General features: G+C 45.7%; 1 protein-coding gene across 3 annotated transcripts in view; it reads left to right on the forward strand.

Moving 5' to 3' along the window:
* ADCY8 (adenylate cyclase 8) overlaps window positions 1–20,828 on the forward strand; it is a 188,916-nt gene that overhangs the window by 160,675 nt on the left and 7,413 nt on the right. For all 3 annotated transcript variants that reach the window (XM_031439644.2, XM_010988790.3, XM_010988791.3), the window contains 3 exons: window positions 2,046–2,124; window positions 8,978–9,136; window positions 16,886–17,032. In XM_031439644.2, coding sequence (XP_031295504.1) covers window positions 2,046–2,124; window positions 8,978–9,136; window positions 16,886–17,032 — 385 coding nt within the window. The remainder of the gene's footprint in view (window positions 1–2,045; window positions 2,125–8,977; window positions 9,137–16,885; window positions 17,033–20,828) is intronic.

The raw sequence follows: 20,828 nt of genomic DNA on the forward strand, positions 1-20,828 counted from the left end.
TATCCTCCCTACACTAGAGGCTTGCAAACAGCTAGCTAAGCAAGATATATGTCAAGGACCTTTAGAACCCTTCCCACCTTTTCCTCCCAAAGTCTTATCAACCTGTGATATTCAGCTCTTGAGTCTTCCCTGGACATCCAGCCTGTGTTACTTTCTCTTCCCATATATCCCCATGGCAACAAGGATGAATCTTCACTATGGGGTGTATTGTGTAATGAAATTATCTGTCTACGTGATTCTTTCCTTTACTGGACTCTTTTGAGGACAAAGACAAGGCGCCTTCTTCAGTTCTGTATCCTAGCACATGCCTGGTACACAGTCGATGCTCAATAATTTATGTGCTTTATCAGGGCTACAAAAAAGAAACATAATAACGAGTATCATCTATTATTAACATTTTATCTCCAAGGAAAAGCAGGTGGAAGCAGGAATTCACAAATCTGAATCTTGTTTCAGCCCACAGAGTTCCTCGGTCCTCTAGGTCCCCAGGTGCACAATACTCCCCAAGAGAAAACATGTTTCCTTTCCTAAGTCCCTATCCTACCTGGAGGGGCTTGGCCCTGTGTAAAAGGGCCTAAGAAGGTCTTTTAGCATAAAGGTAGGTGAGAAGCTGGCCATGGCAACTGGGTTCATGCCCCCATTTCCCTTAGCCCCATGTTACTCCTGGTAGTCTCCAGTGACAATAGAAAAGGGAAAGCTGGAGACCACCTGGGTGCAGCCAAATTAATGCTCGTTCTACTCTCTCTGAGCACTACATCTCGTCTACGATGGCCCCATTGTGTCCTTAAGCCACAGCAGAGTTAAGTCGCCTCTGAGTGAGTTCTGAGTATATGTATGCTTGTGGTTGGGAAGCTATAAAACCAAGGAGTGATGTGATCTGATTTTTGTGAGCAGCCAAGTAGAAAAGAGATTGTAGAGGTTAACATTATGAGGTAACCACAAATCACAGTGACTGTATTCAGGTGGTAGAGATAGACATGGAGAAAAGGAAATGCACTGGGGATATATTTTGGTGGAAGTGTGGACAGGATTTGGATATTGGGGTGGTGAAGTCTGACTCAGTTTTGGTTTTGTTTTTGGCCCAAGCACCTGGATGAATGGATGAACAGGCATTTAGGAGAAACCTAAAGGACTAGAACAGGAGACCATGGAAAGCAAGTCACCATACCCATAGAGATGATTTGTCTTCAGCATTTTTACTTTGGGTTTTCTTCTTTAGCCAATGGAAACCTGTCAAGGGGACTGTTTATTTCCACAAGCCACCTGTGTCCAGACAGAAAGTATTTGGAATCAAACAAGGGATTCCTTAGCCTTTTTCTAAATTCCTTTGATGGATGATTGTCATGTCAGTGGCTAAATACGCACTTGCTGCTGCCCATACTCAGCAGCCTTCCAGCTTGGTCTTTGGAAAGCCCAAGACAGGCCAAGTCAGTGACACCCCAGCTTATGTCCCCATTAGAACTGTGAATAGAGTGTTGGAGGTTCCCTCCAAAAGGAGATGACACAAAAGGAATGAGGTTTTATTAAAAGATAAAAGAATCAAGATGGGGTTAACAATAGTGCAAAAAATTGAAATTAAAATTGATATAAAAACTTGAGCATGATTCTTAGAGCACTTAGAGCAGGAACTGCCATGTAGCAAGCACTATATACCCACCTCTTAAATAGGATAACATCTAAAGAAAAAGAGGGAATGCTTGTCTTCACATGGATTTTTGTGACAAGAAAGTATAAGAGCTCTTTGAAATCTAGAAAAAGTGTTCTGCAAATAGAATACATCACTATTAATGTGAGAGCATTGTCTAGATGCTGGATTCTAGAGTCTTCCACCAGGTGAGACCTACATGATCTCATACCGTGGGGGTCAACTGATTTCTGAATTAGCCTGTGTGAACGTCCTTATCACATACTGCATGCTCAGAAAACAACTGCTTCTTTCTTTTTATCCAATGTCAGTCTGAGCATCAGTTTCCTAGAGAGTGTCCTTGAAGTCCCTCCATGGTTGTCAGTAACCATGCCACCATTTGCACTTCTTCTTTCAACAGAGATTTCCTGGGGACCAAGGAGGCATCGCTGCTGCTGATGGCCATGTTCCTCCTCGCTGTGTTCTACCATGGACAGCAGGTAATCTGACGTTTTCCTCTGATTACCTTGGTTACCCAGCATCCCCATTGCTGTAAAATTGGCCCGAGAGACCTCCACTCATCTCTGCAATAAATGGCTTTTAGTTGCTTGCAGGAGGTTGTGATTCTTAATGAATCAATTCCTAACATGTACCACTTAATAAAAAACTAAATGCAGATAATTTGGAGAGCAGTATGGTTTTCACTCCCTTTAGGTGTATCTCTTTCAATGAGATCATTGTCCAAAAAAAAAAAAAACAGCTGTGCTCTGGAGCCCAGTCCATCTTTCTTTGGTCTATGTGCACTTCAAAAAAAAAGTAATCAAGAACAGAGAAAAACAAAACAGGAAGACTAACAGCCAGAGCAGAAATAGAAACATATCACTGAGAAATCACCATGGAAACAGGGAGGAAACGAACCCTGAAAAAGCAGAGATGAAACAGCCCAAAACCTCAGGAACCTAGAGATACATACACAAAGTTGTTTGTAATAAAGCGGGATGGAAAACTGTAGTCAAGGGGGGAAAACAGTGAATAAAACTTGTCAATTCAAGAAAGGGGGACAAGAATTAACATATATCAAGCTCCTACTGTGTGCCTAGCATTTCACTCCTATTTTCTCATTTAATCCTCTCAACGATCAGGAATGGTCATGATTATCAATCCTGTTTTACAGATGAAAAAAGTCCAGCTGCTCAGCCAGTAAGTGAGAAATGTAGAATTCAAACCCAGATCTGTCTCCAAAGCCCACCTGCCCACTTTCTAGACTGGGGAAAGACAGAAAAGAATTATCTGCAAATCATCACAACAGCCAAGGGCATTCAATCCTGCCATATGACTTTCACTTGCTTTTCAATTTTAGCTGAACGTATGGTGAAACAGTCAGCCAAATGTCAAAGTCTGGCCGTTTGCAGAATTCCTACATTTAGGTCTTTCTGGTTAACTGTGAGAGCTGGGGCCATGTCTTCCACTCCTTGATGGCTTCTGTTTTGCGGAGAGAACTGCTTTGTCTGATGTGTAAATGACAACCCATTTGGGAGCTGTGGAGACAGAATCAGACAAGGCAAGTCTATAGAGAAACATAACGTACGTTCCAACACACTGACAAGTGAGACATTCTTGGAGACAGTGACGGGAGAGCACATTCAGAGTAGGGGGTCCTCATTCCATAATAAGATGGATGTATTTGCTCTGTCACCTTAGGGAATTACTTTGTGCCCCATCAGTGCCTCTTTCCTCAAAACCCTTCTAACAGTCTAATTCAAGTTATTCTATTCTCCACTTCTCCTGGGAAACCAGATAACCTAATCACATGAAGAATGTGTATAAAGTATGAGTGTATAAAGGAATAGTGAGGGCCTGAATACTTAAGTGTCATCTGATATTTTTCTTTTTTGTTATCAACTTTCCAAAGGTTTTGAAATTACATAACCACATCCCCCGTGACTGTAGCAGTTACAGATATAAGTTTTGGAGTGGGGTGGGTAATATTCAGACCCCAACTCTGCCACTCAGTAGCTACAGGACCTTCAGTCATTTACTTAACTTTCTGAGTCTCACTTTTCTCACCTATAACATGGGTGTGACAGAGTGATGGAAAGGTTAGCTGTCTTGATTGTGGTGGTGGTTTCATGAGTGTATACATCCATCAAAATTTGTCAGATCGTACACCTGAAATACATGTAGTTTACTATACAGGAATCATACCACAATAAAGGTGTGTAAAAAATGGGTGTGATAACAAATTCTATGGGCTTGTTATAGTACTATACAAGAATACAATTATACTTCTCCCAGTGGTTTGCACGTAGACTAAGTGCTCAAAAATTGTGAGCTATTAATATTTTTCTTTGAAAGCAAGCGTCTGAGACAAACAGAGAAAGTATTATTATCCATCTGGTCCCAAGGCAGCAGCAGAGACTCAAGTCACTTGAGGTCACAAAGCCAATAATGAGAACCAGACAGAAACAGGAAGCCAAATGCTCTAACTTCTAGGTCCATTCACTGTCTGTTAGAGGATGCTTGAGTGCCACCTATTCATAGCATCCGTCAGAGTCCTGTTCATCCAGATCAAGTCTGTCCACTCCTGAGTCTGCTAACTGCTTCCACCGTCTTCCCTCTGTGACTCAGAGGCCCTCTATTTTCATTAAAGGCTGAGTAATCCCCGCTGATGCCTGGTAAGCGGCAGCAGCCTGGTGGGAGCGTGTGTAATTTTACGTCTCCAGAGTGACGGAGGCGGTTATGTAACGGAATAATTGGGAGATTTCATCTTGCACATATGTGGAAGCGATATGCCAAACACTTCCTCCTCCTCCAAGGCAGGTGAATATTCTGAACATCGGACACGGGGAGCAGTCGGGTGCTTCCCGCCTCGTGCCTAATTCGCTTGCAGCTGTGCAGTTTAGGCTTTGCTTCAGCATCTCCATTTATAGCACAGGAAGTCATACCCCTGCACGGAGACAGAGGTTAATGAAGTCAGAGCCCCGGCACTTACTTCCAGGTCTGATAAAGACGGGCACTGGAATTGTGCCGCTTAGAAAGAAAGACCCAAGCCATGGAACCTATTTTTTTTTTAATAAAATTTTCAACTTTAAGAATAGCAGAATCCTAGAGTACTCATCATGAGTGTATAAAGCATTCAGATGTTAGTCACCATCCAGGGATAAAATGGACCAAATATTCTTGGTTTGCATCCCAGTGATGCTACTGGGAGAACAGGTGACCTTGAGATGCTCAGCCTCCCAGATCTGCCATTTCTTTACCTGTAAAGTGAAAGGGCTAACAGCTATCTATCAAGAATTGGAGAACAGCTGAATGAGGTCATGTACATAGAGTGTAGAGGTTAAAAGCCAAAGCAAACTTGGAGTCACAATGCCTTGAGTTCAAAGCCAGACTCTATTTGTGAGATCTTGGCCGCTTGACTTCACTTTCCTGTGCCTCCATTTCCTCAGCTGTGAAATGGGCATAAAAAGTAAGTACCTCCTTGTGGAGCTCTTGTGTGATTAAATGACCTTCAGTATGATTAAAGTGCTTAGAACAGTGCCTGGTCCAAGGCAAGAACTCTGCCAGCGTTCGTTATCATCATGTGATAGGAGCCTGGCGTAAAACATGCAAACAATGGGGTGCTTTTATTTTTTTTAACTTTTTCTTATTGAAACTTTTTCTTATAGTCATTTTACAATGTTGTGTCAAATTCCAGTGTAGAGCACAATTTTTCAGTTATATATGAACATACATATATTCATTGTCACTTTTTTTTCACTGTGAGCTACCACAAGATCTTGTATATATTTCCCTGTGCTATACAGTATAATCTTGTTTGTCTATTCTACATTTTGAAATCCCAGTCTGTCCCTTCCCACCCCCCGCCCCCTTGGCAACCACAAGTTTGTACTCTATGTCTATGAGTGTGTTTTTATTTATGTTCTTTTTTTTTAGATTCCTCATGTGAGTGATCTCATATGGTATTTTTCTTTCTCTTTCTGGCTTACTTCACTTAGAATGACATTCTCCAGGAACATTCATGTTGCTGCAAATGGTGTTATGTTGTCGGTTTTTATGGCTGAATAGTATTCCATTGTATAAATATACCACATCTTCTTTATCCGGTCATCTGTTGATGGACATTTAGGCTGTTTCCATGTCTTGGCTATTGTAAATAGTGCTGCTATGAACTTTGGGGTGCAGGTGTCATTTTGAAGTAGGGTTCCTTCTGTAAATATTTCAATATGCATCTAAAAGAGAATTTTAGCCTAATCACAGTACTGCTAACACATCTAAAAAATAAAACAGTAATTCTTTAATATCTCCAAATCTTTAGACAGTGTTTCAATTACCGAATTAGTTTATTTTTTCAAGTTTAAATTAGGATCTGACTTAAGTCTATATGTTGCCATTAGTTGATATGCCTCTTAATTCTCTTTTAATCTATTGGATCACCCTCCATCTTTTTTTTTCTTGCAATATTTTGTGAGACCATCTGACCTCTAGAATGTCTCTCTTCCTAGAGTTTTTTTATTGCATCCTCTATGGGTATTTAATACATTCCTCTGTCCTTTGTTATTCCTATATCGGTAGTTATGTCTAGCAACTTGTTGAGATTGAAGCTCAAGTTTTCTCTGCAAAAATATTTAATTGGTTGATTTCATGAACTACTATTAAAAGACATACAATGTCTGCTTGTCTCTCTTTTTGTGATATTAGCAGCTATAATAATATAATATATATTATATAATATATAATATATAATATATAATAATAGCCTCCATTCATTTATTTCATGGGTGGTGATGTTCGAATCCTATCAATACTTCACAATTTGTTAGCTGCAGTGCATTTTTAACAAGAACCTTTTCCTCGCCAACTAATTGTTACCTCCAAGTACAGCTCATAAGGCAAAGGCAGGGTAATTGCTTAATTCTTTCCCTATAAATTTGTTCCAAGTTTCCCAATAAGTTTGTTCCCAAGCATCATCCAGATGTGATCAGCGAGCTTTTGCTTTTTAAGTGTCATTATGAACTTACGCATTTTAACCTATTTCTTGTGTTTTGATCCATTGCAATGATTACTTATTAAAGTTCAACTTATCACATCTTTGACAAGTCGGGGCACATTCCTTACAATGTAATCCCCAGCTGTCTCTGGTGGTCTACTTGCTTTCTGCTATAAAATGATGTTCCACGCTTGCACAATTTCTTCCCTAAATTTCAGCCTTTTCTGCAAAAAGTGCAAGGTCATTTTTGTTGGAATTGATATTTTGAAACCAGAATCTGAACTCTGGGACTGTTCTTTGCTACTAGGTTTTCATTGTTTCTGGGCCTTGATTTCAGTAGACAGAGCCAGGAATTGACATAAGTCATTAGTTCATAGTGATACTTTCCAGTTTTCATAGGACCAAAGACTTGTGCCTCAGCCTTGTCAATCTTGTGTCTGCATCGCCTTTTTCCCTTCCTCAGAATTCAAGTTCTCAGTGACACCAACGCAATTACCCATTTGCTTTATCCTACAATTCAGATACAATAGTCTAACAATGATAATACAAACACTACCACCCACAAGGTGATCGTTCTAAACAGTTTTAAGTTCCTTTTTGAGCTCTTTTTATCCTTAGAGTATGTCCCTCTACAAATGTGCCATCAAATTCTTGTGTTAAAAGGCATTTGGAATCGTTTCTGTGTGTAGTTGTCCACATAGTTTCATTTGTTTGTTTTCACAGGCCGTGATCGTATAGTGGTTAGTACTCTGCGATGTGTTTGTTTTCACAGAGCTTTTAAAAACATGCATTTAGTTTTGTAATTAAGTAAAATACATCCATGGTTGAAAAGTCAGGTTTATAGAACAACATACAATTTTTAGTGTTTAAATTCTATCCATCTTCCTCCACCTTATTCCCTCCCTCCCTCATCTCATCAGTAATAATTTTTTATGGCTTTTTACTTTTTATTTTTATGCTTCAATTTTTCAATAAATAAAGAAATATTTACATATATATGTGTGTACAGAGAGATGTCTTATCTTCTTTCCTTAGGTCAATGGCATCATACTATACATGTGTTTCTTCACCTTGGAGACCAACCAGCCCGTCAAAGTACACATAGAGAAATAGTCTCCATTTTTTATAGGCTGTATATAATAGCTTATTCAACCAACAGAATGAACGCTTGGATTGCTTCCAGCATTTGCTATTGTAAATTCTGCTGAATGAATAACCTTGCACCTCTCTCTTTTTCTATTTTTACCATCCACTGAGACTTTCACATAAGACAAAGAAAAGAACTAGTTGAAGTTAAGCCCTTGAATTCAGGGCATCTAACCATGTGTTTAATGGTGCATGTTGTTCATTTCAACAGTTAAGGACTTTGAAATAATGACATCTCCAAAGCTGTGGTAAATATGGTTTGTGAGGCTCTTTAGGAAGGAAGCTGTCCCCTTTCCAATGCAAAGGGAAGGTAGGACGAGAGGGAACTAATGTGTATTGAGCACCTGCTATGAGTCATGTGGTCTCCCTGTAACATTGGAAATAATTTCTGTTCCAATTTTGCATGGTCATGAGTGTTCATCCCAATTTTAGAGATGAGGAAACTGAGATGAAGTCACTAGTCCAGTTTACAGTGTTTAAATGTGAGACCAGAACGCTAAGCCATATTCGTCTCCCAACTAAATCCCCAACCTTTCCATTATTAGCCCATTCATTTCTTCCTTATTGCCTGGTGATTGAACTCAGACTCTGGAACTGTCCTCTGGAGTTAAGCTCCAATCCTGGCTTCCCCACTAACTCATGTGTGACTTTGGTCAAGTGACTTAACCATGTTTGCTTCAATTTTCTCATCTGTAAAATAAGAACTGATAATAATACCTTCCTGTTAAGGTTGTTGTACAGATGAAAGGAGTTAATATATGTGTATTCCTTAGAAGAGGCCTGAGGCACAATGAGCACCATTTAAGTGTTAGCTGGCTGCATTATTATAACTTATTTGTTGAGTCAACAAATACTGATTGAACACCTGCCCTGTGCCAGGCACGTTGCTACGTGGTGAGGGTGTAATGTTGAGCTGGTGAAAGCTGACCTTGTAGCACCTACGATACGGTAGAGGACAGAGACATTATCAGATAATCACACAAACAATTACAGAATCATAGGTGCCACAATGCTGGGAAGGGCGGGGGAGGAGGCGAGTGGGTACACAGCCCTGTGAAATTTGGTCAGCCTCCGATCTCTTAATGTCAGGCAGAAGGCCCCCCCAAAACATTCATCTCAGGCCCTCTGTCGCTTGCGAAGGGTTCAGGAGAAGCCTTCCCCACCTCCCGCATGTGCGTGCCTGAAGCCTGGCCTTTCCCTTCTCTCCTGAACTGCAGCTGGAGTACACCGCCCGCCTGGACTTCCTTTGGCGAGTGCAGGCCAAAGAGGAGATCAACGAGATGAAGGAGCTGAGGGAGCACAACGAGAACATGCTGCGGAACATCCTGCCCAGCCACGTGGCCCGCCACTTCCTGGAGAAGGACCGGGACAACGAGGTGAGCCAGGCTGGTCTGGTCCCCGAGGAAGGGTGGCCATGGCAGGCACACAGCTGGGCACATTGATCCCAAGCTCTGGGAGAATTCCACGGCCACATCACTCTGATCTCTGCCTTGATCACATGGCCTTCTCCCTCCTTATAAGGACGTGTGTCCTCTTGTCTTCTTAGAAGGACACCAGACATTAGATTTGGAGCTCTCTCTATCCAGTATGACCTCATCTTAACCTAATGACATTTGCAAAAACCCTATTTCTGAATAAGGGCACATTCTGAGGTTCCTGGTGGACATGAGTTTGGGGAGTACCCTATTTGACACATTCCAAGGGTGAAGGGTGGTGAATGAGTGATGTGTGGAAAACCCAGGCCAACACCGGGAGTTGGGTCTTACGGACTATGGTAGGGTTTGGGGCACACTTTTAAGTGCAATCAGGGCCTTTGGAAGGTTTAAGTGTAACCTAATCAGATTGGCTGCTGGTAGAGAGTGGGTAGGAGGGTCACAAGATCAGAAGCCAGTTAGGAGACCCTAAAATAGCCCAGGAAATGGCCCGGTGAGGAGACCTGGGATGATGGCAGTGGAGGTGGGGAGAAGTGGATGAATTCCAGGGACCTTTACCAGCTGGAATCAATGGGATTTGCTAATGGAGTAGATGTGAGAAATGAAAAAATAAAAAATAAAACCATCTGGTTCACTCTCTAACCATCCAGAAAAAGGTAACTCGAGAGGAAAGTGAAAGATGCCTTTAAATACCTGAGGGTTATCCCATGAGAGGGACTGACCTTCCTCTGTAAGACTCCAGGGGGGAGACCCAGGACTGTCAACAGTCCACAGGGGACACTGTGCTGTGCATTAAGAGGAACCTTGTGGTGATGGAACCAACAGGCTGCCTCATCCCCACAAGACTGGGAGACCCACAAGGGCAGGGACCACAGCAGCCTTGGTCATCATTGACCCTTAGGGCCCAATGTGCCTACGCTGTGGTCCTGCTCATTAAAGGCTTGTGAATGAACTGGAATGGTGAGTTTCCTTGCTGAAGCACTCAAGTGGGGAGAGGGAAATCTTTGGCAAGGATGCTACGAAGGCAAGGTGGTTTGTCTAGAAGACCACACTAGGACAACCCTTCCAATATAGATTTTTCAAACTGAGCTAAACAGGGGAGGAGAAATCCAGAGAACATAGATCACAAATTGGGTGACTCTGAGACAAATCTGACCGGCAAGCCAGCAGGCTGGGACAGCAGTCAGTTCGTTGGTTGGTTTGCTTATTTCTTTAGATGTGTGGATTTGATGCCTTTAGGCATGGAATGGGCTTTCCAGTTGACCCATCCATATCCTGACCCTTATGTTACCTGCTGGTCCTCTGAGGACATTTGGGTTTATGGCCCTTGCCTTAGGGTAGAACTGGGAGACACCTACAGGGTCCATTTCCTATCCAAGCTTCTGAAAAAAAAAGACCAACAGGAGAGAAGCTGTGGGGATGAGTCATCTGCTGCTTGAATGATCAGTTCTTGATGAGCTCAGGCCCTTCAGAGTCTCTTGGATGCAGATCAAGTCACCAAACACCCTCAACAGATGGAGTTCTCTGGAACTGGGTTCAGGCCTGGTTTCCCTAAGGCTCCTTAAAGTCAGGGGCTTTGTTGAAAGGGCTTCTTGCCGAAGCCAAAAAAAGAGGGAGAATTTTGATGTGCATCAACCACAACCACCAGAAGGAGCAGATGAAACACTGGAGCCCTCTGAGGGAAAACCCACAAAGAAATGAAAGGAAAACTGCTTTTCAATCAAGATACCAAAACAAGGAGGTATTTAGGACCAGTGGGGAAGAGCAGGAACGAACTGGCTTCATCCTGAAAAGGAAGGAGACCAACCAGAGATGCCAAGACTCCAGGTCATTGGCTGTTATTCAAGTCAAACCCCGACTGAGAAAAATAAATGTCAGGTTGAGCCTTCATCCTACATGTAAGACATTTTCAATAGAACACCATGTCATGCTTATCTGAGGTTTTATAAATGTTTAAACAGGTCACACTCAGCTAGGCATAACCACAGAAAGTTTCACATCACCTGGAGAATTTCCATATTATGAGGCAATGCCATGGACAGCACGCCTCCTGTGCACCAGGCACTGAGATAGGCAACTGATGGAAATGATCTTGCATTCTATTAACAGCCTTAAGAGGAGAGTGCTGTCAACCCCAAGTTAGTGATGAGGAAACGGGCTCAGAGAGGTCCATGCTGTGCCTTTATTTAGGTAAACTCACATCCAGGCTATCGGATTTCTTCCATCTGTGCTGCCCCAGGAGTTTGGCAAGACCTAGGCGTGTGTGTATGTGTCTGTGTGTGTGTGTGTGTGTGTGTGTGTGTAAGAGACACAGACCGAGTAGTGCCCCATGGGAAGGGGTGATAGGCAGAAGCAGGACTGCTGCGACCTGCAAGGACTCCCAATTTCATGCTCTGCTTCCATGAGAGGCATTTTTAGCTTCTCCTCTTGCTACAAATCTGAACTGTGACACAAACCTTTGAATATCTGACAGGGATATTTGTGAATTTCAGTCCCAGCTTTCAAGGGGCAGCAGTGCTTACGGATGCGGGCAACAAGGAGGTAAGAATGATTATCCTCACTTCACTGAGGAAGCAGCTGAGGCTCAGAGAAGTGAAGGAACCTGCCCAAGGTCACAAAGCTTAGTGAGCTGGAATTCGAGCTTCAAAGCCAAATTTTGTGTTTTTTTCTCCTCCACCTTGCTGTTAGGGCAGGAGTGGGAGAAAAAGAGGAGCAGCGGCCAGCGACGGCTCAAACCATCCAGAGGGCGGTGGACAGAGTCTCGCCCTCTGGAACATCCCGTCCAAGTCTGTTCCGGCTGCATCACCCACACAGAGGCTCTGGCAGCTTCTGCTGTTCCACCGGACTTTCGGCTTAGAGTAGCACTCACCACCCCAGGCAGGGACTTTCCTGCTGGTAGGGCCAGCTGGGCTGGGTCATCCGTGTCAGGCAGGCAATTGCTGAGTCCCAAGAAACCCACTCGCTCGTCCTGGCTTTATTAAGACCTGCTGAAGAGACAGCAACAAGGGCAGCTGTCTCTGGTGCTAGACAGTCCCTGCAGCCCGAATTTCATCTCTGCCACTAACCAGCTGTGTGACCTAGGGCAGCATACTCAACCTCTCTGAGTCCATTTTCTCATCCAACTGATGCAGGTCGTCCCCCTCCCCCACAAGTGAGCAGGGAGAAGGGCATGAAGGGGCTAGGAGCTGCTGAGTTGGTGTGAGAACTAAACTGGGTTAAGAGCACAGGAAGTGCCTGACGCTGCAAGGCGGGCTCAGTGTAGAAAAGTCATAGGGCGCACTTGGAAGCCTATGCCTTGGATTGAATCCCAGCTCTTCCCCTCAGGACTCCATGACTGTGAACAAGTGGTGAACCTCTCTGAACCTTATTTTCCTCATCTCCAAGCTACAGTACTTTCCAGCATTACGCTACATTTGCATGAGTTTATTATGCATAAAAGGCTTAAGTGGTGCTTGGCACATTTTCCGAGCCCTCTGGCTATTTTTGATAAACATGCGCCTTCATTACTTTTTCTACTCCTTCCTGACCATGGCGCCACCTCCCACCCATTCATTCAGACATTCATCAAGCAAAGATTTCTTGAGGGACAGCCACATGCCAGTTGTTATTCTGGATCCTGGAGTCCACACAGTGAACAAAGAAGGCAAAGTCCTTTCTGATATGAGGCATGTGTTCTCATGGGGAAACAGACATTAAAACGAATAAATTTATAAGCTAGAGCCTGGTAGTGATAAGTTCTATGCAGGTAGAAGAAGCTAAATAGCACATTTGAAAGAGGGCCTTACACTGGAGGGTGATGGAAGGTCTCTCCAAGGAAATGATGTTTGAACAGAGACCTGAGGCCAACAGGTCTCAGTCATTCCTTCTCCCCTACAGAGAGGTGGCTTCACTTAGTATAAGACACACAGGACTTGGAATCAGACAGGCAGGGCCCTTAGAGGACTGGATTCTGGTTCCCTAGGCAAAGAGGAGACCAAAGTCTTCATCTTGGCTTCCAGGTGGGAGCAGAGGGGAGTGTGCATATGTTCAAAATCCTCTGCAAAGCCCAAAACTGTACATCCAGCCAGAAGAGGATGACAATAAAACAATAATAGCTTTTCTATACTCATCAGTCCCTCCCCAGTGTGCAGTGTTGTTATCTTCTTTGAACCCCAAATAGAAAGAAACAGATGGCACACTCAAAGCAGTTGATTGGAGCAGGTTGAGTGACGAGGACACCTCTAAAGGTGTGGACAGGTGGCTGGAGCTCTCCCATGTGCCCCTCCAAGCCCCCTCTCCCTCTTCTCCCTGCTCTCTTGGAGGGGAGGGGACAACCTGCATGGGCCACGTCAGTGACCTTGCCTGCCCTCTGACACCAGCTGAGGGTCATCATGGAGGGACACTGGGTAGGAGATCAGAGGGAGCGGGAAGGAGAAGGAGGCCAGGGTGTTATTCCTTTGCTTCCCTCCCTTGGGGTCATCTGAGGCTGGCTGTGTCCCGCCACAGAAGTTGACAGCTCCTCTCATCTCAAGGCCACTGCTAGGCTGCCTCCAGTGTCAAATCAGCTCCCTTGTCTTGGGGGTCTTCCCATCCCTTTGAGCCCTGGAGGTTGGCAGCTCTACTGCCACTAGCCCTGGGTTCCTGAGGGGTTTCTTAGGGGTTCCCTGTACTCTGCCTTCATCTTCCTAACTAAGCCCTTTGTAGATTACCCTCCTTGAATTACTTAAATTTAAATGTGCCCTCCTCTTTTCTGTCGGGTCCCTAATGGAAGCAACAAGGATAAAGAAGGGACAGTAAAGGCTCATGGAGTCAAAAGTTTTGGGAAGTTGGTATCAACCCAGGCCTGAAGGGACGATGGGTAAGGCAGTTACTGGGACCAGCGAGAGTGGAAGTCCTAGGAGAAGGCTGCTTGGCAGGAGCCATGCCACCAGGAGGAAGCAACCAGCGCTGACCATGGTGCTGAGGGTCAAGGGACAACTTCGTGCAGAGCATCTCAGGGCAACGAGGGGCAAAAGCAGAGCAGAAGTGAGCATCTCCTTTTACAGCTGAGGAACCTGGGGCAGAGAACTCACATCCCTTGGCCAAAGTCACGGGACTGGGTCTGTGGAGTCGTCCTCTCCTCTCTTCCCACATTCCCAACTCAAACTTCCTGTGATACCTTCTACCTCAGGCGAAATATAAGGGAGGGAGTTTTCACATCCCTTACTCTATCTTCCCCACCGGAGTGGGTATGACTGGGGAGACCAGAGTCATTGAGCCACTGTGCCAGCGGCTCATGAGTTCCTCAGTCTGTCTTATTTCCTCTGGGACCTGTTTTGCCCAAGACAAATAAGCTTTCTCCTCCCACATGGCAAGCCCGGTAGTACAGAACCCCCTTCCTGGCCCCCCATGTAGGTGGAGACCCACCACTCTGCAGGTTCCCTGCCTGCAGCTGGGTGGATGGAAAAGTCAGATCAGTGCAGCTCTGTCTCGTGGTTAGTGAAGGCAGAAGACAGGAGTCGGGCTGGTTAGGGACGCTAACTGCAGGGGAGGAAGGACATGTCCCCTCAAGGGACGGACAGTAAGAATGAAAGCATTGAAGTGTGACACAGGACAGCATGTGTGTCGTTGTCTGGCTTCTTTCAGAAATGTACCTTGAGACAAGGATTTGAGTGCAACTAATTTGCTTGGAGGTGGTCCCAGGAAGCCCACCCAGGTAGGCAGGGGAGTGGGAAGGAAGGTAGGGAAAGGAAGAGAACCCATTAGTGAGGTTTATCGCTCTGTGGGCGACGGGAGCTGAATCCCACTGAGGAACTCGGGGAAATGGTGTAGAAAGCATAGCTCAGGGTTATCTGGCCCAAGAAGGGAAGCGGATGAGGACTCCACGCCCGCTCCCATCAGTCATTGGTTGAGAGTGGCTCTCTAGGGGGCGTTAATTTTCTGGAGATTTCAGCCTGCAGCTCCCACGTGGGCAGAGCGCCCTCTGGTGGCCAGAGAAAAACTCCGTGCAAAGAAACTCCAGGGCTGGCTGACTGCTGGACCTTGGAAAGAGAATGCAGGCAGGACACCTGCAGTATCCGCTGCAGTGGGCACACAGAGGTACAAATCCTTCGGTGCTTCTGGGACACAAGGTCCAACACAGGGAAGCACAGGCCATGAGGCTGAAGAGATAGACATGCGTTTTGTCCTGAGGGCAGGACACTGGAGGGCGTTAAGAATGGGAGAGGCATGGTCAATATTGGATCTTTGAAATATCACTCTGGCTGCCATATGGAACACGCCTTTGGATGGGACAAGACTGGAGTCAGGGAACCCAGCAAGAGGCACGCAGATTAGTGGTCAAAGAGGAAAACGGGAAGAGCCTGATAAAAAGCAAAGAGTTACAACAAAAATAGTTAGGAGACAAAAAGAAACCCAGATGGACTTGGCAAAGTGCTGAAGCTGGATGTGATAGGGAAGAAGGTATCAAGGTTGACTCTGAGGCTCTCTAAGTTTGATGACTTGTCAATGCTGGTGCCACCGACTGAGGCAGAGAATGAAGGATCAGAAACAGGATTAGATGCAGAGGAAAGATACAGGTGCAGTATTTATTATTTAAGGAGGGCGAGGGCAGCCCAGCATGAGGCACAGAAGCTTGAAGCCCAAGGAGAACTGAATTGGAAATAGGATTTTAGAGACTCACATGTGAATGTTGGCTGAGAGCAAACGAGACAGCCCAGGGAAGTATGTAAACTTCAAACCATGCAGAGGGTCAAGGGCAGAACCATAGCAATCACTAACATTTAAGATAGTAGGTAAGCAAAAAATAAATCCATAATGGGGCCAAGCACAAGAAAAACAGATGTAGTATCACTAAAGCATAGAAAGTCAGGAGCCTCGTGATCTTGGGCATGGTCACCACACTGTCTGCAGAGGTGTCCAGGAAGACAGAGACAGGTATTTGGGTAGTGACTTTCCCATTTTGGCTGGCAGTCTGATCTGCTGTAGGTTTATTTCATTTTAGCCTGAGATGTGAATGGACATTGAGAGAGCGGGGAACACTAGTTTGGAAATTTGGAAGAAGATGAGGAGAGACTGGTCCACAGTTACAGGTGTCTGCAGGATCCAGGGCGCCTTGTACTTTTTCTTGTAGGAGACACTTAGAGGAAGTGAGGGGGAGAGAAGAAAAAAAGAAGAAAGGAAGGCATCACGGTAGGAGTACGTTGCTGAATAAGTTAGAAGGGGATCAAGAGATCTGGAAGATGCATTGATCTGCACCAGGACAAGGGAAAGTGCATTGTCTGGCGTTGAAGCAGAAGAACTGGAAATACACACGGACTAGCTGACTGTATGTGTATGGAACATGAGATTCTCCGTGTTCTCTTTATTATAAGAGACAAGCTCATCTAACGAGAGGAATCGAGTGGAGAGTGGAGTTAAGGAGAGTGGTGAGGGTTTGGACTAGCCACTGAAGAGAACAGAAAAGGAAGCTGACCAAGGACAAAATGATGGGCAGAACTTTGGGACCAACTGAGGCTGGTGACCATGGGTTTTCAATGGTCCCAATCCATGTGGTGATGATGCTAAGGTGTTGATGAGATGGTGTCAGAGCCACCGTTTTCTGTCCTCTCTTTGGGTACCTGTGCATGGATGCAGGTACACACACACACACACACACACACACACAGGAGCATCATTGCAGAACCTCGCCTCTGATGACTGTTTCTGGCTGCCTCTGTGTGTCTCTCTGTCCAGGAGCTGTATTCCCAGTCCTATGATGCCGTTGGAGTGATGTTTGCCTCCATCCCAGGGTTTGCAGACTTTTACTCTCAAACTGAAATGAATAACCAAGGAGTGGAATGCCTACGCCTGCTGAATGAGATCATTGCCGACTTCGATGAGGTAAACAGAAGCTTCAGAAGTGTACAATCACGAATAAGCATCACTGTTGTCATATAGCATTGTGTTGTTCATTGCAGCAGTAACCGTTTTTTGCACTTACAGAATTCCGGACTGCATTGTAACCGCAAACATGTATTGTCTGATTTAATTATCACAATTATCACATAAGATAAACGCTGTTATTTCTCCCAGGGGATCAGGAATGTAAGCTTCAGAGAGGCTAGGTAACTAAGCCCAATGTCACACAGCTAGCAAATGGCTAAACCAGGACCCGCTGGAGGCAGTGCCACACAGGAGCTGGCATCACTGATGGGCACATTTCTCCATTGGCTCAAATTGCCAAAGATTAAACCATCCATCAGCATTTGGTCAGAGACCTACATGGTATAAACATACCCCAGAGGGTACTTTCTTCTTCCAAGCTCCATGAACAGGGGGAAATTCATGCTGCACTTTCCATTAACAGAGTTGCTGAAAGTGGGCCTTCTCATCTTCATCCCCCAGCTTGCAGTAGGACACCAGTGTCCGTCCCCACCCCTAAGCCTGAGGTGGGAAGTTAGTGAGTGACTGAGAAAATTCAAGGGAAGAAGCCAAGCAAAACTGTGGGTTCAACTGAAGTCTAGAGTCCTCAACCGGATCCCCCAGGGAGCTCAGGAGCATAAGTGGTACCATGGGGGTGGCTCACATGGAGGCAAGGGGGCCCAGTTTTTGTACACTTGCATCGGTCAATCATTGGCCATGGGCTGCCGTGGTGGTGGTGGGGTGTCATCTCCCAAGCATTTCCAGCAACGGGACTCCCATTGGTCCAGGGCAATTCTCAAAAAATGCGTACAGCAGTACATTGTCAGCAGCCAGCCTTCATGGCATTTTGGAGGATGGCCCCCTAAAGGAGAGCTGGGCTGGGCATCAAAAAGCATCTACAACATCATCCTAAACAAAGTTCCCCCTTCATCCCCACACCCCATCTAGGATGCCTGTGGATGCCTTCTTAACAGCTCTTAGATATGCCCCTTTATCAAAGCTGCCTTGTCTCGCTTTAGGCCATACAATTTCTCACCTGGATGACAGCAGTCATCTCCTTACTGCTCACCCTCCTGCATCTCATCACCAGCAACCACCAAAAGCAGGAGTGTTTTGTCATATCCCTTGGAAGCTTAAAACCCATTGATGGCTCTCCCTTGCCAGCTCCTCAGAAGGCCACCTGAGCCTTTGCACTTACTGTCCCTATACCCTCTCCAGCCTTACTTCCCCCCACATGCCACCTGGCCCACCATCCAGCACCATCTTGCTACTTACAAGCCATCACCAGCCCACCTGTCTATTTCACATTCTGCTCTTTTGGCCTAGAAGTCAGGCCATCTTCACCACACCCCATCCTCTCTCCGTCAACTCCACAGCCAGCAGAAAACCTCCTACTCACTTAACAGTCAGTTCAAACATCATTGCTTCTTGTGAAGCCTCTCCTAGTCCCCTGTCTACCCAGGTAAACGCCGTCATCCTTTTTTTCAATGAAAAACTTACAGTTTGAAAAATCTTCCATCAGAGAGCCTGAATCCCTTCAGCTGGCAGACCCGCCTCTCCTAAGTGCCACCTAGTTCCAGGCAGAGACCTGTCTTGCTCATCTCTACAGGTGTTTGCCACGTGTTGCCACCTTCCACACAGAACAGCTGGTTGTTACTTACGCCTCACACCAAGTCCACAGGACAGGAACTGTTAGCCTTCATTTTCTAAGCCAACAAAGCTGAGACTCAGAGACACCACGAGTACCCCCGGTCTCACCCCCTACTAGGTGGCAAAGCCAAGACTTGAGCCCAGGCCCGCCATACTGTTTTGACTTTTAATCATTTTGTGCATCGCTCCTCACTTAACTGGCATTTTATGGCGCTGGTTTTGAAGACTTAAACTCAACAATGGCCATTTTAGTTGTCCTGGGAATGGGCTTGGGGGTCAAGATAAGTAAGACACAGTCACTTCTTGTCTCCCATGGCTTCAGAGTCCCATGAGAGACAGAAGGACTATGAGTTCCCTTTACACAGGGAGTCAGGGGTAAGTACCCTTGTATAGAGGGCCTTCAGTGTGGAGAGTGGAGGGAGATTCCGTGGGAATGGCATCTTTATTCCCACCCCCCTGCTAACTGTAAACTCATGAAGATAGAAAGTATACTCTTGTGTATTCTGTTAAGTCCCCATAAGAGGATGCTTATAACAGACACTTACTTAAAGTGACGAGTTAACTAATTAATTCACAGGAGACAGAAACCACCTGGCAAATAGGTGGTGATAGACGAGTGCAACCCAAAATATACTTCCAAATTTTTAAAAAAAAGTAGTTTTATTAAAAATAATCTGACTGGAGATTGAGACATCAGGCTTTGTTTTATTTTAACCTCTACAGTGCCCCATCTCCCAGAAGTCCTCACTAGCATGTTTTAAACTGAAGTAAATGCATTTGAACTAAATTTGTGTCTTGGTGGCCCCAATTGTAGATACCCTGGAGAGATGGGGACAGCGCCCCTAGTGGTAGAGGTAGGTGCTTGCAGAGGGAAGGTGGAGAGGCTGGGAGACGGGATTGGTCCAGGAGGCTGGGCTTTAGACCAGGAGGAGGAGGAAAAGGGAGAGATGGGGAGCAGCTGAAGGATGAGAGGAGACACAGAGATAAGAAGGAAGAAGAAAAAGAAGAGGGGAGAAGGGGAGGAAGGAGAAGAGAAGGGACAGAGGAGGAGGTAGAAGGAAAAGAATGTAGACAACCTGGCTCCCCAACCCCAAGCCCTGTCAGAGGTCCTCCCGCGGGTCCTTGTGTCACCCGGACATGCCTTCTTTCTCTGGGTCAAAAGAGACCCTCTAGACCCTGCCCTGAGCTCCAGGCGGACACCCTTTAGTAACGATGCTGCTCTCCTGCTGACGTCGTCGTCACAGGAACCTGTGGGCACGCGGAATCCGTTCCCGGCTCAGAGGAAGGCTGGACATCGCACGGAGCGCACGCTCCAGGGAGCCCCCAGCCCCCAGGCCCTGCCTCGCGGAAGGCTAGAGTCCTCTCACATCTCAGTGCTCCATGCGGGCCGGAGAATTAATCAAGGGGCTGATTAGGAGCTCCGTGGTGCCTCCAGACACTCCTAGCTATATAGTGGGTAAATCTGCTGCATGGATATTGAATGAAATAATGAAGTCTCTTGCTGCCTTCTACTCAACTTCTGAAGAGGAGGCAGCTTTGCCCGAAACTGGCCCTTAGCCAAGCAGTTCCAAGAGAAGGGAGGAAGGGCTTCCCCTTCCCGCAGGAATCTGGGGACATGCAGTTGTAAGGACGCAGAGGGAGGGAGGTGGGCGACCAAAGGCATGCCAAAATCTCTGAGCTAAAATACTCACAGCCAAAGGGCTGCTAAGAGACCAAGCCCGTTTAATGGTGTCTAAAGACAAGTGTCAGACACAGTCCCAGGCTGAGGACACACAGACTGCTCCAGCCACTCTCCACCCTGGGCACAGTTTATAGGATCTCAGAATAGTGGCTTCACTTTAGCTCGAGAAACAAAAACAATGAACAAAAGCTGCCTCGACTGCAAATCAAAGCTATACACACACAAACACACACACACACACACACACACACACACACACACACAAAAGCACAGGCCTGTGTTTTCCACATTTCCCGGAGGAGTTTCTCTCCAGCTGAAACTTTCCAAGTTTTCTTAGCTCCCAATTAATTTTAAGAGGCTGCCTATATCGAGATGTGTACAGAAAAATCTCTCCTCCTCTTTTTGGTCTGGTCCATCTGTCTGGCCACCCCCAGGATGGCATGA

This window comes from Camelus dromedarius, chromosome 20, assembly GCF_036321535.1.
Source record: "Camelus dromedarius isolate mCamDro1 chromosome 20, mCamDro1.pat, whole genome shotgun sequence".
Lineage (NCBI taxonomy): Eukaryota > Metazoa > Chordata > Mammalia > Artiodactyla > Camelidae > Camelus > Camelus dromedarius.